Below are 25128 nucleotides of genomic sequence, written 5' to 3'. Positions count from 1 at the left end.
AGCTACTTACTGTGGAAAAACAGATACAATTTTCTTTTGGAATATTTTATAAGTCTCTGAATCAAAAGTATTTCATCAGCATCACCAAAAATCTATTCTACAAAATGCTTTCTGCAAGGCAAGTTTTAGCTGATATTTAAATACAGCTTTCAAACATAAAACACAACATGAATTATTGAAGTAAAACAGCACATTCACATCTATAGTCTAGAGTCTGATCATTTGGATTGGGGGAAATGCAAGTTTTTCTGACACAGGATGAAACAGGAAAAACTTCTTACATTTTTTTAACTGAACTTTAAAATCTCAACAAACTATCATGTAAAAAAACAGATTTATATAAACTATAGCTGGTCATCACATGTAGAAAGATAATTTAAAATTGCTTTGTCAGCTTCAGAAGAGAAGACTAAGTCCATGATTTAAAAAAATATATATAAATTTTTAGGTAATCTGGACATCTTTCTTTCAAAAGCAATTAAAGAATAAGGACTTTACTAGTTATTATGCTAATTTTATTATTATATAACCATGTAAATCAAGTATAATATGCTGACATCATGTGTATGTCCTAAAAACTCTATAAGCTATGACATGACTACTAAGCATCTCCATATGTGGTTTGGAGTTTTAGACAGTTTACCATACTTCAGATGTTTAGAGGATGCACTGCTTCTCAGAGTTTTACATAAATATAGAAAAATGTTTGAGGCTGTCTCATTAAATTAAAAAAAAAAAAAAAGAAAAACAAACCAAAAAGTTCATAAAACCCAGCAGAATTCTCAGGTACATTCAAATGTAATATTAATTAATTAATTAATTATTAATACTTCTTTTAGAGGTCTTTCTCCCTTATGGGTAGGACTACGTGATTTCTGACTGAGAATAATGACAATAATAACAATAATAACTATAATAATAATAATAATTTTCATAACTCTAACAGAATTTAACAGCTGAACCAAAATTAAATATTCTGTATTTGGAATCATACATACAGCATACATAACTGTATACAGCAAATATATTCTGTAGTATATACCAGAAATAGTGTTATATATTACAGAAGATGGAGGTAGTATAATAACATCCTTTATTCGGTACACTGTTACTCGAGACAGATATATCCAGAATGTGGCAGACTGGGATCAGACAACAAAAGACAACATTAATGTTAAATACGGGACCACACTCCCGCACTAAAAGTGATTTCAGCTTTTATTATAATAAAAAGGAAGGCCTAAAGCAAGGGGGGCTCGCGGGCCGAGCAGGAGCGTTCCCGTCGAGGATGCTGCAGCGCCGGCCTGGGTCTTCCTGAGCAGCGACGTCCCCGATGTTCCAGGTGGAGCGGCACGCATTCACTGGGTCAGATGCTCTTTTTATCCTGTTTTTTTTTTCCCCTTTGGATTGGTTTCTGTTTAGATCCTTTCATCTGCATGAAGGTTTAAGGCGCTTGATTGGCCCATTACAATTCTGTCCGGGCTGGCTCGTTTCGCTGGGGGGTGGTGCAATTACTTAGGTGGAATATGGGGCGTTGAGTACCGTATTTCTCATAACTACCCTTTTAACCCCTTTACAATATAATAACCAAACTAACAGTACATGCTTAACAATTATCAATTATTTTACAACAGTTTCTAACCTATTTTTAACAATAAGGCTTATCATTTCCATTGGCAGTGTGACAATTCCTGAGATATGTATTAGAATAGTCAGCAAGCCAGACAGGGTACAGATAAGAACAATACTCTAAACTTGATGAAAATGTGCATTTGAATCCATGAAGGAGAATGGAAGCTGTTCTGAATAGCAGGTAGGTCATTGGTTATTGGATAAAATGAGACACCCACCATACTGTGGTACATTTAGAAAAATCAACAAAATAAGTTTTTGGGTTTTTTTTTATGGAAGAAAATAATTACCTATAATTGTCTTTCTCTACCTTTCACCCTGTTTCATATCCATAGACAACCTTCTTTTCTTTTCAGAAGTGCAGACTGGAAGGACAAACAGCTGTGTTAACAGTGCAAGACTTGCCCAACACACAGAAGTAGGTAAGCCCCAGATACACAGACTCAGGAGGTAACCGAGACTGCGGCAAAGACCAGGCCTCTGAGAGGCCATCCAAGGAAAAATTCCTTCCCATGGACATTGAGCTGGAACTTCCTAACTGAGGAGGGGGGAAGATGATCACATATTTGTCGGGAAAGAATAAAGTCATTGTGGAGTATTTTAGGGTGCAAAAGGCATTATGGGATGTTGAGGGGAACGGGTGTGATGAAGGTACATTATAGGTGAACAAGCACAGGAAAATAGAGAGGCAGTGGGACAATGGGGCCAGCTGTGTGAAAATAAGCTGCAGGTCACCACACCTGCCTAACCAATTCCAGATTCCAGATAAGCTCTCTGTTCCGTCTCTGTGTGCAGCCAGAGAACTTCCAGCCAGGGCAAGTGATCTGGGATCTAGCTTGGGGATCTGCAGAGACGCCGGGCTCAACAGCCAAGTTACCGGGGGAATAAAGGTGTGGAGCGGGAATTGGAGAGACCAGCCTGGGGAGGGCGGGGATGAGCGGAGAGCCGCTCTCGGTGGCGCGCAAGGGGTGGGTGTTGAGCTGACACCCGCTCAGCATTCCCAGCGCATGGACCTCAGGACTGCAGCATTCCAGCTTTGCTGGACAGGGAAGGAGCACTCGCCAAATCCCAAAGGCGCGGGAAAGAGCTCCCTTGTGACACGGTGCACTACCAGTGCCATTCGAATGGAAAAACATCAGCACAAACATCAAATACAGAACTTCATTGAGAAACTCCATTTTATTGCAGCTATGGGGAAAAAAGGGTCAGCACGAACTGACACGGTGACAGTTTAGGCCCCTTGAGAGTAAGCTGCAGAAGACTGAAATTAAAAAAAAAAAAAAAAGTGGATTTCTTACAAAAAACACAACTTATTATTTCCTCAGGTAAATCCTCCGCAGCAGGCTCGCGGAGCTGCTGCCCGCTGTTCCGGGCCGCGGGGCCGGTGGGCGGGGCAGGCCGCGCTTCCGGCAGGGGGCGGATGTTGGGGTTTGAATCGGCCGTCGGTTGGCGTGCGGCGCGGCCTGGCTCGGCTCGGCCCGGTCCGGTCCGAGCGGTGAGTGCCGCCCTCGGGGCTCCGGGGCGATTCTGGGGCTGCGTCAGCTGCCGGGGCTGGGAGGCGGGAGCCCCTTCCTTCGCCGTGCGGCAGCCTCCCGGCCCATGCTTTCGGGAGCCGCCGCTGCTTGGCTCCCGCCGCTCCGGGAGTAACTAACCAAACATGCTCCCTCTTGCCTCCGCGCTAGCGGGAGACGGGCGGCGTCCCGGGGAGACGCGGAGTGCGGCACGGGAGGGGAGCGGGCGGGCGTCGCGCACAGGACCTGCCGTGGCCCTTGTGCCGGGCGGGGGTGGCGGCTGAGCCCTGCGAGGCGCGGGGGGAGCGCGGCCGCCTGAACCCCCATCCTCGGCTCCTCGGGACGTGCCGGGAGCGCTGCCGCGCCCGCCCGGGGCTGGATGCCGAGGGATGGGACTTTCTCGGGACGTGGCTCCGGGGAGTGACCGCGGGGTGACCTGGAGGTCCCACTGTGTGCAACTTCAGGGTGCACAGGTAACTTCGGGAGCCTTCCTTTGTTCCTGTGCTGAGGAAAAGGTGTGCCTGATACCGTGCCTCTTGGGGCTGGCTTTGTTTTTTCTTTTCAATCTCTAGTTAAAATACTCTTGAAACGCTTTAAGTTATGGAGCAATAAAAAAAAAAAAAAAAAAGTAGCAAAATCTAAACACCCACTCTAAGAACTTTTCTAGCCTGTTAGGCAAAGTAGATACATTTAATTTCACTAGACACTGGGCGATAATGCGGTCGTTCCTGCCTTGCAAACAGACAGATGCGGAATTGAATTGCTTTGTTCCTGTGAGAAGTCCCAGAGCACTTATGCAGGAGGCCTCAATGGTTGATCTGCCTATCTTTTAACTTGCAAATTCGAACTTTGGGCTCACTTGCGAGAGAGAATTTGAGAAAAGTAGAGGGAATTGAGGGTGGTGTAACGTTTTCTTTTTTCTTTCTATTTTGCTGGAGCCAAGGAAAGGTGGGAAGGTAATTTTCTTGTTTCCAGCCACATATGTGATTTGTCCACCTGTAGGGCTTTTTACAAAAAAAAAAAAAAAAAAAAAAAAAAAAAAACACACAAGAAAACAAAACCTCGTGTGGCCTGCGTAGGCAGTTTTTTGTTGTATTACCACAGGAGCATGAGAACGGTGAAACTGGCAGTGACCATCCTGGGGAAATCCTGAAGAAAGGAAATGTGTGTGAGCTCTGGGTCATTTGCTCCCTCTGTACCTGATTAAGTATAGTTATTCCTCTTTACTTAGAAAAAGGGAAGTGTGTTTCTGGGAAATAAGAAGTTACTTATTTAATCTGACTATCAGTGTGGTGTGTCTTCAGGAAGGTTTTCATCTAATTTAGTGGTGGTGCTTTTGGGTTTGTTTTCCTTGTAGACCGTTTTGTGACCAAGGTCCTTTGTGCAACTACTCTGGTTCTCAGTGGCGTAGGGCACTTGCCTTGTGCCTGAGACTTCTGCCTCCCTCTCTTTTTCTTTCTCAATATGCCTCCTTCCCCCAATGTCCAGTAAAATTGCTACAGTGCCTTATTTGCAATAGTTTAAATTAGCCTAAAGTTTGCTCCTGAAGCTGATATCTGGTAGTCATCAAAACTGTAAATACTGGACCACAGATAGTTGGCAGGCTGTCAGGCTTCTGGTTTGAACCTTGGATTTGTTACTGGCTGCTTCCCTGTTCGCTTCAGCCTGCAAGAGGGAGTTGTCTGCCCACCTGAGTTCCAGCCTGGAGATGCAGGCCATCACTCGTGATTCCTGGCTTGCAGAACTTAGGTAATGCTTTCTTCAGCTTCCTAAGGGAAGGCAAGTCAAAGATCTACAGATGTGTTCCTAGAAGGGTTCTGAGAAAGAATAATCATTTTGGTGCTGTGGTGAAGAAACTAGAGATTATTTGGTTTGGGTTGGTTTTTTTTTTTTTTTCCAAGGTGGGCTAGGGTAGGATGCATGGTGTGGCACACAGTAAATGGTAGCTCTTGTGATGTTTGAAAGAAATGCAAGTTAGATCAGTGTTTGTTTCTAAATAAATTACTTTCTACTTCAGAATGTAAAATACATTGTACTACATGGTGTAATGCATGTCCCAGTTTTGGATTCCTCACCTTTTTAGTTTGTGGTTTTAATTTTTTTCTTTTGGCTTTTTTGTGGATCAGGATTTCTCTGATTAGGCCAGGATCCTGCATTTTCCCAAACAGTGGAGGCTATATTCATAGTCACATCACTACCCAGTTATTTTCTGTTTTCAAGTTCTTTGTTATTTGTACAACCTTTATTTGACCAGAAGTCAGAGCTGTTTCCTAGGTTATCTGTGAACCATTATTTCTGTTGCTTAAAATAAGTAAGCACTCTTCTGTACAATTAAGTTTGTAGCTAATTAGCTATTGCATTGGACTTTATTTTCTCTTCTGAAAATAAAATATATTGTTTGTTGGTTTGGGGAAATAGGTAAAAGTTGCTATATTTCTCATTGTCTGTGAATTTTTTTCTGGACAATTACATCCTGCTTTCTGAACCCCCGTCTCTCACAATAACAGTTTAATTATTATATTCTTTAATCATAATCCCACTTTTAGTTCATGGAGTTTATGGTGCTCTTTTTTTGCAGTTTTAAATAAACATAAAAGAGGTGTATCATGTTCATTAATGCGCTGCATGTATTTAATTAATACTTTGTTTCCTTTGCATGACAGACAGCCAGAAGAACTCAGGATGAGTAAAATGAATAATTTTGATGTTCAAAGCACAAAAAGTAAGTTTTCATCAAATAATTTCAGAAATACTTAATCTGTATATATAATGCTAGTCATAACTTTTTTTATTTGTGCTCAAAGAGCAGGTGAGTTTCCAATAATCAAATGACTGTGTCCAATTTGAGGCTCTTCAGTACAAGAAAGACAAGGAGTTCCTGAGAGTGTTCATCAGAGCCCATAGAGATGATTTGGGGTCTGGAGCATCTCTCTCTTGAGGAGAGACTGTGGGAGCTGGACCTGTTTAGTCTGGAGAAGAAAAGACTGAGAGGGAATCTCATTAACACATATAAATATCTCAGGGGCGGGTGCCAAGAGGGTGGTGCCAGACTCTTCAGTGGTGCCCAGTGACAGGATAAGGGGCAATGGACATGAACTAGAACACAAGAGCTTCACTCTCAACATGAGGAAGAGCTTCTTTACTTTGAGGGTGGCAGAGCACTGGAACAGGCTGCCCAGAGAGGTCGTGGACTCAGCTTCTTTGGAGACATTCAAAACCCATTTGCACAAGGTCCTGTGTCACCTGCTGTAGGTGGCACTGCCTTGCAGGGGGTTAGACCAGATGATCTCCAGAGGTTACTTCCAACCCTAACCATTCTGTGAAATTGTGTTGGAGCCACCACTTGTCTCAGGAAATGCAAAAGAAATAACTTAAAACTTCTTTGTTTGCTGTAATTGGACTATTTTAAAATAGTGTTTTCTGCAGATGTTTAAAGAAAGTAACCTTGTGAATTTAGCAGCCAAATCAGAATTGAGATGTACCATTCAGCACTTTGGTAGGCTGAAACAGTATTGTTACTACTCTGACTGTTCTAAATCTTAGAGTATTGTAAATGTATTTTATACATCTACTGGGAATTAAAGGGAAGCTATGAAAAGTCCATGGGTCTATGATAGTGGGCTAGAAACTTTGGTAAGTGGGAAATCCTCAAGGTTTTAGTTAAATGTAGTGTTGTCTCAAATTGGTAAATGTTTTTAAAAGCTGTGATAGCAACTAGATGACATTTCACATGCACCTGGACATTGTTGGCTATTTGGTAATTTTCTTCGGGTGTTTGGGGAAGAATATTTCAATTGGGAGCACAGTCTGCTTGTGAATTTAGCTTGGCTGATAGACCACTCCTGAATCAGCAGGCTGGTAAAGTATTTTCTTTCTAGTAACTAGAGAAGGAACAAATAGTACATTCTTCTGTATCTATTATTAAATTCAGCATTAAGGAAAGGGATATCTCTACTGACCTTTATCCAATAATCTACTTGAAGATGCATTAAAAGAGGTGATTAAAAGAGGTGAAAGCTACTGCTCTGTAGCTGATCAATAGTAATTCCAGTACACTCACTGTGATTATAAACATTATTCTGTATTTTAGTCTGTGTTCTCTGTGGACGGACAGATGAATGCCCTGAAAAGTATGGAGAAAAAAGGACCTATGTGGAATACAATCTCACTGTTCATTATTACTGTTTGGTAAGTGTATGGTATTGATCTTGGAGTTTTCTGTTTTAACTGAAAAAAGGTGAAACAAGTATTTAATACTAATAACCTGTCCTGTTGTTGTAACAATTTTGTTGTTGTAAAGCTTGAAATGGGAGCTTTAACTCATAGCCTTTGAAGCTTGTACTTACCAGGTGCAGCAGATGAAATGAGTAAATCCCAAAAAGCCTTTATTCAAAGCTAAATTCTGTTCATGGTCCATTTAAAGGAATTCATTAATTCTCCTAACCTATATTCATTGCAAATAGCAATGAAGGTACATGTTAAGACAAAAGGAACAGTTTGCACTTACATATTGCCTCCTATAAGAAAAGTGTAGTTTCAAAATTTGAAATGTGAAAATTCCACCCAGTGTGGAAAGTACAGAAAAGGCGTTTTTTCATTTCTCAGTATTTCTTGCTGGCTGTGAGCTATTCTCTGACATTACACAGAACACTGTAAAACTTAAGTCCTAATTTTCAGTTAAGTTATATGTACCATTTTGATCATATTAGTATTGTTTTACTAATTAGTAGAAATGTATAATATAAACAAAGCTATGGCTATAACCTGTACCTTTTGTTACCACCCTTGACATTTTCCAAAATTCGTATTCTTAAAAGTGTACTTAAACTTCCTCTCAAACTCTACATTTTTGCAGGTCTTTAGAATAAAATTACTACTTTACAATAAAAAAGTATTTTGTTTGTTAATAAATACAATTTGAATTGTTGTCCCCAGATTTAAAATGGGTGTTGAGTATCAGAAGTAATGTAGGGGGTATGTTTTCTCAACAAGTTCTTTAAAGAGTGTTGATTGTAGATTGTTTAATAGTTTGGATACTGAATCTTTTAAAAAATAAGGAGAGTGGAGATTTTCTGAAGTTACATAAAGATAGAAAAATTTGTTTTAAAATACATTTTAAGCAGCTGTAAGGAAATAGAGGCATTATACCATGTTAGTGGTGATTTTGTCTTCTATATACGGCCATATCAAATGATAAGAAAAAATCCTATCCTGATGAACAAGTAGGAAAAGGCATGCATGCAATACTGAACTTTAGGACTCAGGTATTTTAACTGCAAGGAAGCTCATTGCAGTATCTTTTACATTTTTTTGTCTCTACTTCTATTAAAAATTAGCAAAGCCCTGTGATTTTACTTTAATGTGGCATTTATAAGAAAAGAGTTCTACAAAGAGGCAATTAGTGACAGTTTAATTATTCTTTGCCAAATGTCTCACAGTTGGAAAAATATATTTAATTGGTTTGGGTATGTAATCTAATATTTATTTGAGTAAAATATTGATAAAACTAGTTTAAATGGTACCATATTGAAATTATAAAATGAGACTGTAAAGAATAGAAATGGCATCAAGTTGTGAAACTCTTCAGTTATTTGAAGATTGTAATGTAGCTGCCTAACTTTAAATTATCATCAGGCTCTTCTGATTTGCCTAGTTACTTGATTCTGTGTTTATTTAAATCTCCTCTAAAGCGAATTACTTTTCCTCTTAGGTGACACTTCAGTACAGTTACTTCCTACTGTGCTTCATTATCTTCACAGCACAATTGTCATTCATATTAACTAAGCTAATTTAATTTTACTTCCTCTGAAGATTTATATGCTAAAAGTAATTGTTTGACAATTATCTGAATAGTCTGTATTCTTCAAAAAGGAAGGCAAAATACACTATCTTGGCCCTACAGTATTATACAATACTCTGATGTTATGAAGTACTTATTTTCATTTTCCTGGTTATTGTCGTGTCAGACAAAAATGTGTTTTATATCAGATTTTCAATCATTAAAATGTTTCCATGTGAGCTTTTTTCAACTAAACTTCTCTCTTACTTGACAAGTACAGTGTATGTAATTTTTAATCTTTTGGTTAGGTGGATGTTTTAAAGTACTTAATTTGTTTTTGTAGTTGATGTCAAGTGGCATTTGGCAGAGGGGTGGAGAAGATGAAGGTGTAGATGGATTTTTAATCACAGATATTAGAAAAGAAGTACAAAGAGCTGCAAAACTGGTAAGAATTATGTCTTTGTTTTTTACAAGGGGAAAAAGGTAACTTTTAAGTGCTCTTAGTACCTGCATTTTACATTTAAGTAACAAGTATATTGGATTTGTGGAAGCCACAAGGAAAAAAAAATCCCTGTAGAAATTGTAGTGATCCACCCTTAAGGAGAAGGAAGCACCTAAGATTTTGCTCATTGGGCAGAAGGAGTGACAAAAGTCAGAGGGTCCACTAAAGGTCAGAAAGTTTTATTAGTCATTTTCACACTAGGCCTGGGCTTTGTGGGTGGTACCTTTCTGGGGATAGGTTTCTCCACCCCAAAGGTAGATTTCTTGCCTTCTATGTAAATTAGTTATCATGAACAGTCTGTGCTTTCAGGCCTTTCTGGAAATGGGTTGGAGGGCTTTGGGGATCTAAATCCTACCCTGTAGTTCATGCTCACTTCCAGTACACATTCCTGTGCTTGCACTGTGCTGTGCTGTGGGTCATTCTCACAGCCAAGTGAATCTCTGCCGTGCCCTCTGCTCCAGTCAAATCTTGTTCTTTCTCACAGTGTGTCCATACCAATAGTCCTTGGTTATCACCAACAGTTCTTCTGTGTTACTGCCAGCAGTCCCTGGCTGGCTCCATAGCCAAGTGGTTATCAGTGTTTGAGACATGCACATTTTGCCCCTTGTCTTCTGGGAGTCGAGCTCCAAGGGTCTCACTTTGGACCACTGTTTATAGGGTCACAAGAGAGTGGGCTTTAGTGACAGTAATTTTCCATCCTGGCAGCAATTTGAGTTGGTAACTTTCTCTGAAGTTTCAATAACAAAAATACTATACCACTTGGGTTGTTATTCAGGCAAGAAAATGAAGTTTGTTACAAAACAGCAGCTCATTAGATACGTGTTAGTTCCTGGCAACAGTGTTTCTGGTGAGCCTCAAGAGAGGCTTACTCCAGTGCAGTTGGTTCAGGCTGAGGCCTAGTGAATATTTGAGATCACAGTGCGGCCTGGATGCTCCATTACAATTCACCCCACAACTGAATTCAGCTTCCCTGGGCCTCTAGAGTTTGCAACTATTGTTATTCATTGGGTAAGTTGCAGATAAAAGTGAATTGAACTTTCATAATACCTCATGACATTGTGCTGAGCTTGAAGCTAAGAGTAAATAATTTATAGATGCCTATATATAAGTATATATATGTGTATGCCTATTATAGCTGTATAAACTATAGGTACTGGTAAAATAACTTATGTATGTTATCTTACATGTGTCAAGACAATATGCATGTAAACCAATATATAAAGTCTGGGAAATAACTGCATATGTTTACTCTTTGTAACAGAGCTAAACCACATTAGTCTTGTCACAGTTTTAATCTATTAGCTACTATTCTTTCTTACACTTTTTGTAACTTTTCTATTGGTTTAATTCCTGTAATTTAACTTATATTTAAAATGTTAATATTCTGTTTCCAAAACAAATTATTTCTAGAAATGTAATATCTGTAAGAAAAAGGGTGCTTCAATTGGATGTGTAACTCCTAAATGCAAACGAAGTTACCATTTTCCTTGTGGGTTACAAAGGGAATGCATTTTCCAGTTTATGGAAGACTTCAGGTAAGTTTTGGGGCTTTGTTGTCTTACCATTTTTAATTTATTATATTTATACAGGAGGTGACTTGGGTTTCTTTCATGGCTTGTTATTGGATAGGCTGATAGTTGCAAATGACATCAGATTATCTAGGAAACAAATAGCTGATTTGTGGAAGACATGAAAGTCAAATAGATTTTGTATCTAATATCCTTCTTGTTGTGAGCTGAGTTTGTAGGGTGGATGGATTGAAGTCTGGCAGGCACTTAATACAAAACAACCTGAATTACTTCAAGTATGTGTAAAGATAAGGCATTTTCAGAAAGGTTTGTTCTAGAGCTGCATTTCCTGGATGTCGTGGTATGGAATATCCCTTAGGACAGGGATTCGCCATCCCAGCTGTCTCACTTCCCAGTTCCTTGTGTTGTCCCTAGCCTGCTCAGTGGTGGGGAGGGGTGAGAAACAGAAAAGGTCTGGACTCTGTTCAAGATCTGCTCGGCAATAGCTAAAACATCACTGTGTTATCCACACTGATTTCCTCACATATCCAAATCACCATACAAGCTACTATTAAGAAATTTAACTCTAGCCTAGCCAAAACCAGTATGTCTGCATTTTTAACTTGTTGCATAGCACTTACTCATGAAAAATGGATTAATGAATTAATTTTGCAGTCTTTAAATTTTATGAAAAAGGTTCTTAAAGTGTTATTTTGTTAACAGAACCATAAATTATTCATTTTAGATCTTACTGTTGGGAACATAGACCAGTCCAAGAGTTTATGGATAAAGAACCTAGAGGAGCTTCACAGTGCACAATATGCCTGGATTTGGTTGAGCATCTTCCAGTGTACACTGTATTGAAAAGTCCTTGCTGTAAAAATGCTTGGTTTCATCGAGAATGCTTGCAGGTGATACAGGTTCACCCTTTCGTTCTTTCTGCATCCATGGAGATCACATTTCTGTTTTAAAATAATGGAACAATTGCTTACTGTTAAGTGTAGGTAGTAGGTATGAAGTATACTAGGTCTGAGGAACAGTGCTAAAATTACATTATGGACACAAAAGGATTTTGAGGTTTTAATGATATTAATTTTTCTCCCCCTGTGGCCCCTCCATGTTTCTGCACATATGATATATACTTCATCTCTTTGCTACTTTTAGGAACTGAAGTTCAACAAATTTCTTGCAAGTCATTATGTGCAGAATCTGAGTGCTAAAAATGTAATTTATCCATCATCAGTTCTCTTTGGCTAAATCCAGGACTAGAAAAAATTACCTTTTTTGTAAACTTACGCTGGATCTGGAGAAGTTGACTGAAAAGGATGGTGCTTTAATTTATGAGCCTAATTCTAGCATATGAGCTCTTTCCTTTAACGGAAGAGAAAGTCCTTGCCATTTGCTTTAATGTCAAGTCACATCATGATTGATACCATCTTAAAACACTCATGTCAGGACAGCATCCATGAATGTAATGTGTCTGAATATTAAGACATAATTTATTGTCATCTCAAGGATGGTAGTAATTAAATAATTGGTCGTGTTTCTGTGTTGTGTTTCTTTTTTTCTTGGCACAGTATCAAGCTTTGAGTGCTGGGATATTTTTCTTTAGGTGCACAGTATGTAATAACAAGGACAAATTTCAAAAAGAAATGCTGAGAATGGGCATATACATTCCAGAAAGGTAAGTAATTTTGTTAATGATTGCTCTTGTATGAAAACTTTGATGAAAACTCTGTTATAAACATTTATTTTATTCCTAAGAACTTCAGCTATTAATATGTGAAACACTGGTTCTACCTTCAGTTGTAGAATTGTTCGGTTTGGTGAGGAATAGCCTATTTCTTTTTAGTTATGCATAAAACTTTGCAAAGGTGAAATTAGTTATATCAAACACGAAACAGAAAGCTCTGAAAAGTCATTTTTAATGCCATGATTCAACTTAAATTCTAAACCTAATTAGAAGATAAAAGTACTTCTTAAATACAATAATTTTTCCTCAATGTAGAGATTGCTAAGAAGTGTATTTTCTAAGTCCAAGTTTAATTATCTGAATTTCTGTCAAGACTGAATTGTAATTGGCTGATTACTCAGCCATACAGCTCCTATCTTCTGCCAAGGGATTGCAAAGGTTATGTTAGTATAATAACTGCTTCCAAAATTCCAAGATGTTTTTCCTGTCACCTTATGAGGCTCAAAATACGACAGAAAGAGATCAGAATTATGTTTCTTTGTAAGAAGAATTATTCTTTAATAACTATTAATAACTCTCCAGAAATCACCATCAATTCCCTCTTGAGACAAAAGCTTAAGATTCTGGAGAGGAGGAAGAGTCAAAATAATTTGTGAACTTCACCGTACTGGCCTGGAACATTGAGCTGCCATTCATGAAGCCAGTTTCAGTGGTAACTTGAGTAGGCTGCCTAAACATCCTTGTTTTCTGTGAGGGAAAAAAGGGATGGAGACAGAGCAAACGTGCTCTGTCACTGAAGTCATATGAAAAATAATAAATACTTGAAATCAAAGCAACATTATGCAAGAAAAAGTCTGTGTATGTGTTTTATAGTATTATTTTAGTTCCTAGGTTTTTCTTCCCCCTTCCACCTCTCAGTTACCTAAATCCCCCATCTGTTACCTAGAACAAGACGTGATTGAAATATATTCATATGTTTATTGCATATATCTTTTTTAAAATACAGAGTAACCTATTGAAACAATCAGAAATAGAGTTCCAATATCCAGTCTTCTGCCTTGTTTACAGGGATGCGTCTTGGGAACTTGAAGAAAATGCATATCAAGACTTGCTGCATTGTTATCAACACTGTGATGTTAAAAGATGTCTTTGCAAGAAAGGAAGAGACTATAATGAACCTGATAGGTATGATAGAATAGGTGTTTTGACATGCTTTTCATTGTTATTATTTATAGTTTTCATTTAAGTAAATATTTGGATATTTTTCGGCATCACGTTTTAATGTCAAACCAACACACTGTCTAGATAGTGTTTGTTTTACTCAATATAATCATATTTCAATACTAAATTTCTCTAACTTGATTGGCTTATGAAAGCAATGAAAACCAAATTTAAGGGATTATCAGTTACCTTGTCCTCATTTTATGCAGGCTGAAGTAGAATTTGTGCATCAACACAGCATGTACCTAAATTAATGTTGTGTATGTATCATTCAGAGTTTAATTCAGCAATTTATTAAGTGTTAAAATAGTTATAGCCTTTACAAGAAATTATTGTTGAAGTACTAGACTTAGGTCAGTAGTTCAAATGTTTCCCTAGAGAGCTCTCCTTTAAAAGAATTAGTATTTGGAAAAACTGACTGCTGGATACCCATAAAACACAGAGGAGTTTGCTGACTAGCAGGATGAGAAGAAAATAGTGCCTGCAATCTGTTGACTTCAGGACAGGGGAGTACTAATAGTCTCATTCAATGCAAGGTGCTGGAACATGAGTAGCTTTTTTTTCTTATTGCAGCCAGTTACGAGTACATCTTGTGTGAAGAAAGTCTCCTTGATTAGAATCAGTTCCACCAGACTGATAAAATGATGCTTCATTGGTTTAGTGTCAGGATTGCATTTACTATAGATTAGTCTTTATTTTAATTAGCCTCATTCTTCTGTCTACTTCTAAATACCTAAGTTCTTCATTTTAGTAAATGGGAAATTAAACGTTGCCAGTACTGCGGTTCTCGTGGGACTCATTTGGCCTGTTCATCTATGAAGTCATGGGAGCAAAACTGGGAATGCATGGAATGCAGAAGTATCTTTGCAAAATCAGGTGAAGTTATGGATGTGACAGTGATTTCTTAAATGATAACTTCAGGTTATGTAAGCATACTTTACAACTAGCAAATTCATTAAATTAATATAATGTAATCATACAGGGAAGTATAGCAAACAGAAAAAGCGTGCTTTGGCTACTTCTGAAAAGACAAATGGAACAACTTGTTTGCTGGAAGAGCCACCTCCAAAGTCCCCTCGGCAGTCATCTGGATCTCCACGCCATTTTCTACTCCAGTGTGTAATTTTCTGTTTTCTCACAGAAATTGATCATTGCCATAAGATAGTACTTAAACATGAGGAAATGATGGCTTATTTCATAGGAGAAACTTATGTAAAATTGCAAATCGAACAAAATTGGAATATAGTGATTGAAGTTTTCTGAGTAAACCATGAGCTCTGGAAATTTGCTATAGTTATTTGGATTTGGTGGCATGTAAACCACTTTTTAGTTTGGTAAAGATAGATCCTTGTTAAAGGAATTTTTAACAATTTATTGGTAACTTAAGAATATACAAATGGCAAAGCTTTAAGTTTGCTTATTGGTATTTTTTCCATTTTAATAGTGTTCTAGAAGTCTGACTTAAAGATAGATGTTCGTAATAATGTTTTCCTCTGCTGTAATAAAACATTTCCAAGTTTGTAGAAACTAATATTTTTAGTTTTTACTTACTGTGTCAGTCAGGACTTTCATCTGATGTATGAGATGCAACTAAAAACACATCCTAAGAGCATAATGTAATAAAATACAGAATCATTATTTTCAAAATTGTAGTTCAGACACTGGTGGGCTTCATGGAAATGAAGATACAAATGAGATTCAGTACTGATTTAGGGGGAAACTACTGCTACCTTGAAATAGGAAGTGTTCATGCATTCTTCAGTTGTATCTTCTTAAAATACTGTTTTGGCTTATAGATCACCAAAGTTAATGTGCCAGAACTTGTCACCTTGCTCACACCTAGAACAGCCAGCATCCAACAGAGTGACAATGTCCCTGTCTCCAGTGATGTCAAAGAGGAGCTGGTCCCTGAGGTACAGGTATTTCTTTTATTTTTCTTATTTTGAAGAGTAATCTAGCATATGACTTTTTACTGTATTTCCTACAGACCATGCAAGGGGGAGGGTCGCTTTGTGTATTTGTATGAAAATTTTGATAGGCTATGTATATACAGTATCCATATGTATTTGTGTGTATATGCAGTATCCATATATATTTCTCTTTTTGAATGTATACAGTATGCATATATATTTGTGTGTGTATATATGTATATAGACACTGCAAAAATGAGTATACACTTCAAACCAGAAGTCATAGCTTGAGAAAGGCTTCTGCTGTTTAGAAAATGCTAGAGGGGTGTGAGGGGAAAAGAATGAAATCTACTGAGAATTTTTAGGTTAGGTAGTATGGGAATCAAACCCCAGAAATGCATATTTGTCCTTACTGATGCATGGCTCAACATTCTTTAGAAAATAGGGAATAAAAAGAATCCTAATTGCTTTCTTCTAATTAGACAGGTCCTAAATTTTTAATGTTTTGTATTTGTACCACATGAATAGTTAATGACTGTACTAAAGTCAGTGCTAAAACAATATGTTTGAATATAGAATGTTTGGTTTGAGGATCTAATATTCATTATCTTCTTGTGAGTAGTTAATTTATGGATTCTACCTTATGTGCTAAAAATTCTGATGAGGGAATATGGTATTTCTAGTAAATACGGTATTTGAGACAGTTTTGGTTGGAAGCTAGTAACGAAAATATCTTGTTTTTTTAAAGGAGAATTTTCTTCCTACTCAAATATACTTTTTTTATTATAGTGACAACGATTGTTCTAATGTGGTTGCAAAACATCTGTAACACAAAATGATAAACTTCAGTTCCTCACTTGTTTCATGTTGTTTACATGTCAACTCGTGTGATAATTGTTTGGCACTGTGTTGGAGTCACTGAATTAAGAAAATCACTATTTGATTTATGCCAGGGTAATTATTTCTACCTCCTTTTTTCAGTTCTTAGAGGTATTTTAAAACTTGCCACTATAGTGTTAAATTTTTTAAATATATACTAAATATTTTACTGATATAATTTAGTCAATACCTGAATGTGCCACAGTGTTTAAAGAAATGTTCTTCTTAATAGACTATTTAAATGTTTACTGTTGTTAATTATGAATCATAGATTTCATCTGAAAATACATGCAATTTTCTTGCAGGCATTTAAGACAGCAAAGAAAGGAAGCTGGTAATATACTGAAGGAGTTAAAGGTACAAATTAAAACAAAAGCAACAAGACTTAACATCAATGCAGAAAATATTTGGAGTAGTGCTTTAAAAGGATTTAGACAGCGCATCTTCAGTCCTACAAACACTATTGAAGTAAATTTCTCAAACTGCAAAAACAGATCGAAGACAAATACTTCTGCTGCATCAAAACACCATTTCTTCCAATTATTAATGCTTCAGCTTCAGAATTCATCATTGTTTGAGGGCTCTTCTGGAAAGAACTTGTCCCTTGATTTTCAAGGTAATTGGTTGTTTTGTTCAAAAACAAATTGAGAAGTATATAACTTAAAATATTTTTTCATCTTCAGCCAGTATGAGTGTCAGTTCACAAGTATAGTCCTGAAGGATAAAAATTGGGGATTGATTTTTTTTATTTTTTCAATTCTAAAGAGGGATGGTGTGTGGATTTGTAATTTTAAAAATTTGGGTTAGTTGGAAAAGTTGATGACAACCATGGAAAAACAGCATATGACTAGAATTTTGAGAACTTTTTAATTAGTGTATTTGTTTTCTTTAAGTGAATTTCTTTCTTCCTGACTTACTTTCTCTGCTAATTATTTTCCTTTCCTCAAATTTCTAGAGCATTATTTCTCATAGTGTGCTTCCAAAAGACCCCAAGTTAGCTTCTTTGAGTTCTTATGCTTTAGAATTAAATACGCATTTGGTGTAAAGTGGAAGTTACATCTCCCAAACCTTGATAGTGGCTGAAGAGTTGGTGTAAAAGAATGTGGTACTCCTATGTAAAAATATGGTCTTATATTTTGAACTGTCAGCAGATAGTAAAAGTCATTAAGAAAAAACAGCACTATGACATTTTATGTTAAAAAATAAGGATCAGAAATAATTTCTATGCATCTAAATAAGCATATTTTTTTATTTGCAGCTGTAAAAGAAAACCTTTATTTTGAAGCTGGTAAAATGATTGCCGTTTCTCTGGTTCATGGTGGTCCACCTCCTGGTTTCTTTTCCAAAACACTGTTCAATTGTCTTGTCTATGGTCCAGAGAATGTGAAGCCAGCTTTGGAAGATGTTGCTGATGCTGATGTAGCACAAACAATAAAAACGGTAATATGCAATAAGTTTGATTTTATTTCTTGTTCAAAACTATATTTCGAGATAAAAAAGGACTTACTAAATACAAATTTTGTTGAAATCAAAAGGTTTATTTTTCACATATATGTATACACACATGTAGTAAACAAGTGCCTAACTTATCTTTTTATGCAGATAAAATATGCAAATAGTCTGTCCAGCCTACAGTCTACACTACAGGACTGCTGTGAATTCCTCACTGCTGCTGGATGTTTAAGACCTGTAACAGCTTTGTGTGATAAGAACATGCTGGTGAATGACATACTGATCTATTATGTAATCAAGAGAATTACTTTACCCTTAGAAAGGTTTGTTTTGCTTGAGTTTTCAAACTTCTTGGTTCTTTTCCTCACTGCAGCTCTAAATAATATGTTGCTAAAACTAGCTTTTAGGTATTCTTACTAATTCTCCATTTAAACCACTAAAGTGTACTGTAATTTTCAGTTGATTAAGTAGTTAAACCGAAAAACTTATTTCTCTACATATCTGCTCTGACTTCTCCTTGGCCACATTACTTCCCTTTTCAACCTTATGAAGAAGGCAGATTCACAGTTTTTAAACCTACAGCATCACGAAGACCTTTGCACTGTAAAATTTCTCTAGCATATGTTCAATTCCAATTCAGAATTGCTCGAATTTAGAATCTTTATGTTTTAGAAATGTTTAACATATGTTTAGAATTCAAATGAGTTTTCTAGAGTTCTAATTAGGGAGTTTGTGTGTGCTATTAGGAGTGAAATACTGTCAGAAGTGTAAGTTGGCCTGCTTAGAACATAAGCATTGCGTTGATGTTTCTGTGAGGTAGTGATGACCTCATTAGCTGGAAAAGTAGTGGCTCTTGACTGTTCTTTGATTGGTCTCTGGCCTTACTTCCAATTTGCATTCTTCATCTGCTCGGTAAAAATTTATTGGATGCTAATTTTTCCAACAAGCATAACCCGATTTAAACGTCACATATAGTATTACCTCTGACAATTTGATTAACTCTGTCTCAAAGAGCTATGAAAACTGATTCTTAATGTGAGGAATTTTTAAATGAAGGTCAGAAGAATTTAGTCCTGCAGTGCAAGACCCTCTTGCATGTTTTAACAATCTATATCCTATTTTAAAATGAGTTAAAAAGTAAAATATAATAATTAGTGTATTTTAACAAATGCACTAATTTAAACACTTAAACATTAAGTTAACTTAAAAACTTAAGCATTTAAACACCATGAGGTAGTGGAGTTTTGTGCATTTGGGAGATGGGCTTAAGATGGGCATAAGTGAGTAGAACAAGAAATTACTTGTCACTATAAAGGAGTGAGTAACTAGAAAGTTGGTTATTTTAGCTGTTAAATGTTCTATGCCACTGGGCACCACTGAAAAGAGCCTGTCTGATCTCCTTGCACATTCTCTTCAGATATTCTACATGTTGAGATTCCACCCGAACCTTCTTTTCTCTAGGCTGAAGAGTTCCAGCTCTCTCAGCCTCTCCTCAAAGGGTTACACTGTAGTCCCTTAATCATCCTAGTCACCCTTTGCCAGAACCTGGCACTGGACACAGCACTTAAATTGTGGCCTTACTGCTGCTAGGCAGAGGAACAAGATCACCTCCCTTGAGCTGCTGGCAACACAGTTCCTAGTACAGCCCAGGATGGTGCTGTCTGCATTTGTCACAGGCAGAAATAGCAGCATATAAGCACATGCAAACTTGCAAAAGCCAAGCAAAGGCTATCTTTTAAGAGAACTCATTTTGTCTATGGACAAGGAATTGAAGCTGTTTTCCAAAGAGCTATTTGTAAGAAAGAGAATTGCTATGTTTTCTTACTAAAGTTAAAAGTATACCTTGTACGTACAGTCAAGTACCAGGAAATAAGGTTAATTCCCACATATCACTGGTATTTCTTTCATCTCCCCAAAAACATCTACAGAAACATTTAGATGGTTAAAATGAGAGTTAAATGCATTTCCCAAGATAAAATAGGAGTACTATGTAACCTTCTTGACAAGATTTAGAGACTGGTGTTGGGGAAGATTTTTTTATATACCATCTTGCAGCTTTATAAAATGCAGAGTTCAGATGCCTGCTCACTCTTTTTTTTATCCCCCTCTTCTAGTTTTCAGCAGGGTTTGAAAACACTTGGTGTTCTAGAGAAAATGCAAATGCACCCGCATGTGTTCTCTAGCCTATTGTGCCACAAACCCGAAAGACTTTCAGCGGAAACTGTTTACGATCTCTTTACAATCCATTCCTCATCAGATGTAAATAAACTTGAAGGTGCTGATTTTTGGATGGACTATTTGCAAGATGTGGAAAGTAAGTTTTGTTTGGGTTTTTTTTTTTTTTAAATTAAAAAATCCTCCCTTTCCCTGTCCAGGTTATTCAGTTGCTGGTATACATACAGAATTTGATTTTTAGATTTCAGTGATGTAAATAAATCAAGGTTTTGTAGTCACTATCAGTTCCTAATTGTTCTTTCTTCCCCCTTTTTCTTACTAATTAGAATTTCTGAAACTGTTGCCCAAATCTTTAGAGTGGTAAACATCTGAAAGATTGGCTCTAGGATTCCTGTGAATTAAAAGATAAAAATCCAACACAAAACCTCACTGATAGAGAAAAATCCTTTATTAGACAGATTGCCTGAAGTCTTAGACCACTGTTTTCTGTCTTTTCCTTGCAGAAGAGATTTTTGTATTCACTTAAGATTTTTTAGAACTAACTGAAGTGGGTTTTTCTTGCTAAACTTTTTTCTTAGGTAGCCATATAACTGCATATTTATTCAGCATATTGATTTGATTTCATATGGGGTTTTCTTTCCTCTTAGCACTTAACATGCAGGGTAATGGTTTATGTGTAATAGACAATCAGTGATAAAACTTAATCTTTTTTCTTTTAGGTGGTGACTCTGTAGTGACATTGGAGGATATTCTGCTTTTTGTAACAGGCTCCTGTTATATACCATCCATTGGTTTTGATCCTGAACCTACTATTAAATTTTTGCATATAAGGTATCCCATCGGAAACAAACTTCTTAATTGCTTAGAACTTCCTATAACAAAGACATATCAGCAGTTCAAAAATAAAATGGAGCTCACCATCAGAAACACACTAAGGGTTGAAAGGGAGTAAGTATTTTTGCTATTAAACTGAACATTGGAAATTTGAGTTTTCTGCAGGGACATCTGCTTTCAGTTCGCTACTGTATTTTTGGACAATATGCTTTTAGTATTTTCTAACCTTTCCTCCAAAATTATGCTAAAAGTTGTAATGTTATGAGATGGAAAACAATTTTCAAATTAAGAAAAAAAACTTTATTTCCTGAATAATTTTCCTTTTGAAGTTGACTTTAAGAGTCCTACATCTCTTGCAGAAGTAGTTTAAATGTCAGCTTTTGCTGTAGATAGGTATGAAATGTTACCACACTCTGTATCAGGTAAGTATGTGGATTGTATCAAATACTTAGGTAACTTATTTATCAAAAACAAACCAAGTACATTTTGAAGATAATTGCTGAAGAGCATTGTCTTGCATAAAACTGTGATGCAGTTTTTCAGTTCTGTGTATATTTTTTCAGTAATTGTTTTGTATTCATTCATTTACATTCTCATGGTTCATAAAAACCTAGGAAAATTAAAATACTTGTAGTTTTATGGTCATTGTGGCTAGTGCATTGAAGGTCTGGAGAAAACAGGTAAAATAATACAGCGTAAGAACAAAATTCAGTTGAACTTGTGTCTCTGGTTTTAAACAAAATCTTTTGACATTTGCACATTTCTGCATTCTACTGTCATACATTAATTTTTAATTACTCATAGAGCCAAAATAGTAAAAACCAGAAGGAAATCTTGAACATGCAACAATAAGTGGTCTTTCAAAGTGAAATATAGAAGTTAGACTTAATGTTGTTGAGTATGAAAGAATAAAAGTTTGTTGCTCATTAAAACATGTAAACTTGTCTTCCATTAAAGTATTTTCATTCGACCATGCACTAAAACTCTTTGTTAAACTTAAGGCAGTCTACCATCAAGCTTGTCTGGGCCTGACACTTTTCTAGCTTTGATTCTAAATTCTTCCAGTTCAGTCGTAGGCACATTCTGAGCACTTTATAAAATATATTTTAGTGCTGCAGTAATTTGTGCAAATGCCTGGGCATTAAGCTGTAAAATATAAGTAGTGAAATTCCTATACAGCAACACTTTAATGTTACTAATGCTAAAATTATGACATTAAAAGGACATTTAAATACATTCTTTTTAAATATATGCTGCTCTCTGTTTTGAAATTGTACTATTTCCTTCTGTTAGTTTTGACCGCATGTGCTATATGTCCTTAACATAAGCTGTGCTATAGACGTAATATAGATACATATGTATCTGTATGTGTCTATATGTATGCACATTCTTCCAAGTACTGGAAAGTAATCATACACTTTTTTATTAATATAGCTTGGTTTGAATTGAAAATATAAGCAGGATTGCTTTACATTTGAATTCCTTGGCAAGGAAGTACATCCACAGTAATTATAAATTGATAGGTGCTTCTGAAAAAATAATAGAAAGTCTAAGGAAATCATTGCAAGTCTTAGATCAGACATTTCTCAGTACTAATGCCTAAAACAATCTAATCTCATAAGCCTTGTCATTATAAATTTAAGAATTTTAGAAATTAAGACATGATTATCAGTGGTTTTTGCTTGTTGGCCAAATACATATTAAAGTCTCCTTTAAAATAAACATATCATCTCTTGGAGAATGTAATTTGACTTGTTTATATACTAAGTATTTTCTCAGTGTCTTCCTTTCTCAAACAATATCCTGTGTTTCTGATCTTTGCATAATTTTTGACTCATTCTGCCAATAAATTCTTTGTATTCTTAGCCTTCACTATGGTCTGTTACCATTATAGAAAGAGTGGTTTGGCACAAATTTGTTTACATAATAAGGTTTCATATTGTATGTTTGTATTTTTCAAATATAATGAGTTTCCTGCAGATATAATGTTATACTTTAAAAATTAGTGCAGTATTTGTTTTTCTTGCCTAGCTAATGATAAATGTTTTCTGTAATGTTATTCTTCCATTTGAGAACTACAGATTTTGCAAAAGTAGCAAGCAGAGTGTGAGTAATTTTCAAGGATGAGGAATTTTGGTACCTGCAGTGGCAAGAGAAATTGTTCAGAACCTGGAATTAAATAAACAGCATTTTAAAACCTTCAATGGAGAAAGAAATAATAAAACAATGTGAACATAAGGCTTCAAAACATACCTGAGATTACAAAAATTGAGTTCACATCTTTTATTGCTGAATACTTTTGAACTTTTATATAAAGGCAGACCTAACCTATATGCCAGGTGTAAAAAAAGTCAACTTTAAAACTATCTACTATACAGTGCTATATCCAAACACTGAATTTGTAAAAACAGTAAAAACATAACATGTAATATTGCTTGAAAGGGTTTTTCTTGCAGAGATTTTGTTCCCATTGTGTAATACTGACATGTACCCGTTCAAGACAAGTTGTCTTTTCCTTTTCTGTTGATTTGATCAGCTCTATTTAGGCAGTCCAATATAATACTTCATTTATTCAAGTTGTATTCCTGAATGCTGCTATGGAAAGGCATTTCCTCATTTTCAGCATTTATTTATATAGATCAGTCACAAATTTATTTGAACTGTTCATTAGAATTACATTGAATAAGCTAACTTCCAAACACAGAATTGCCTGCCTTGTCTTGACATTGTAAGAACAATTTATATAGCTATAAAAACCCTAGGTTTTTTATTGTTGTAGCAGATCACTGAAGTGCAATATTATGGGGTAGTTTTCATTTTACATAAACACAGTCTGAGGCACACCTGAAATTAGGCTGCTTACTTTCAGTATTTCTGTAACACAGGGAGAATGATTGTGTATGCATTAGTTGTGTATTAAATATATTCTTATAGAATCTTTTATAACATTTGTCAGCACCATGAAAGAGCTATTGCAGTCCTTTGTGTGTTTGGCCAAAGAACTTCTCCCCACAGTTTCTGCATCAAACCCTTAGTTTCCATCTGGAATTAGCACATCAAATAAGCTATTTGTAGACTGATAATTTTCTACTAAACGGTAATACATTCATATTAGTGGGCTTAGTATGGTCTCCTTAACAATGTAGATATAATTAAAAAAAAAACAGCATCAAGTATTTTAGCTCTGTGTTTGAAAAACCAAGGAATAAGAAATTTGTGACTTGTTTTTTGCCCATTCAGAGGATGCTTACCATAAAAAGCTATTTGCTTTTTTTAACTGAATGAAGAGTGAAATATAGTCCAAAGGAGAAAAAATTTGTTCATACGAAAAGTCTAAATCATTGTGTGCTACACCTTTGATTATTTTCATTAAGATGTTATGTCCTGGAATTTGAAAACATGAGAATTTTGAGAGTATTATTTATTAATTCACACTCACATTCTGCATATGCATTTTGAAAATAGTATCAAAAAATCTAATTTAAATAGAAAGAATTGCAACATAGAAGTCTACAAAATATGCCTTTCAAGTATATTTTGAATCTGTTTTATATGGTAAAACATGTTTAAAGCTCAAACTTTACTGTTTCTTACCTAAGGGAATGTCTAATAGGAAAAAAGAAAAATTAAAATATGATTTTGAAGCGCCAAATCATATATATATACAGAAAATAATTTTCAAAATGTTAATGTTTGTAAAAAAACTACCCTCTGATTTTTGTTTTACATAAGCAATGTTATTTTTAAAGTTATGGTATTTAGAATGTTATGCAGTACAATGTAATTTTGTAAATTCTTTTAGCTCTAACTTGAACTCTGCAGGATCAGTGCCTAAACTGTTGCATCTTCAAGCAATGTTTGATAGCATTAATGTTGAAATAATCAGTAATTGTGGGAAATATCGTGTATATGTCCAAAGTGCAATAAAAGATTAAATATGTAGCTTCCGTGTTTTTATGTTGTTGATTTATGGATTTTAGCTCTAGAAGTGTTATCACTATTTTCTGTAGTTTCATTTGTGTACCTGTGGAT

The 25128-nt window shown here is 36.0% G+C and overlaps 1 protein-coding gene across 4 annotated transcripts; it reads left to right on the top strand.

Moving 5' to 3' along the window:
• Positions 1-2944: 2944 nt before the first annotated feature.
• G2E3 (G2/M-phase specific E3 ubiquitin protein ligase) lies at positions 2945-25027 on the top strand. Of its 4 annotated transcripts, none has more exons than XM_053979571.1 (17): positions 2945-3127; positions 5807-5865; positions 7234-7331; positions 9266-9367; positions 10835-10959; positions 11678-11843; positions 12510-12616; positions 13694-13810; positions 14598-14722; positions 14829-14961; positions 15643-15765; positions 16941-17251; positions 17894-18075; positions 18238-18410; positions 20202-20401; positions 20982-21210; positions 23178-25027. In XM_053979571.1, the coding sequence occupies exons 2-17, from the start codon at positions 5826-5828 to the stop codon at positions 23221-23223; spliced, it is 2277 nt and encodes a 758-aa protein (XP_053835546.1). In that variant the 5' UTR covers positions 2945-3127; positions 5807-5825; the 3' UTR covers positions 23224-25027. The 4 variants fall into 4 exon arrangements, with proteins under 4 accessions (XP_053835546.1, XP_053835544.1, XP_053835545.1 ...); XM_053979569.1 differs by lacking the exon at positions 2945-3127 and adding an exon at positions 3432-3616; XM_053979570.1 differs by lacking the exon at positions 2945-3127 and adding an exon at positions 3433-3616 and having other exon boundaries at positions 15643-15759.
• Positions 25028-25128: the final 101 nt, after the last annotated feature.

This window comes from Vidua macroura, chromosome 6 (genome assembly GCF_024509145.1).
Source record: "Vidua macroura isolate BioBank_ID:100142 chromosome 6, ASM2450914v1, whole genome shotgun sequence".
Lineage (NCBI taxonomy): Eukaryota > Metazoa > Chordata > Aves > Passeriformes > Viduidae > Vidua > Vidua macroura.
This window is presented reverse-complemented; position numbering and strand designations above follow the sequence as displayed.

What these genes read in the sequence shown, in the direction of transcription:
- G2E3 (XM_053979571.1), top strand. Translation starts at nt 5,826, where the DNA reads ATGAGTAAAATGAATAATTTTGATGTTCAAAGCACAAAAA. An exon ending in CAGTTTATGGAAGACTTCAG is followed by an intron (nt 10,960 to 11,677) that starts GTAAGTTTTGGG and finishes TATTCATTTTAG; the next exon opens with ATCTTACTGTTGGGAACATA. An exon ending in TTCATCGAGAATGCTTGCAG is followed by an intron (nt 11,844 to 12,509) that starts GTGATACAGGTT and finishes TTCTTGGCACAG; the next exon opens with TATCAAGCTTTGAGTGCTGG.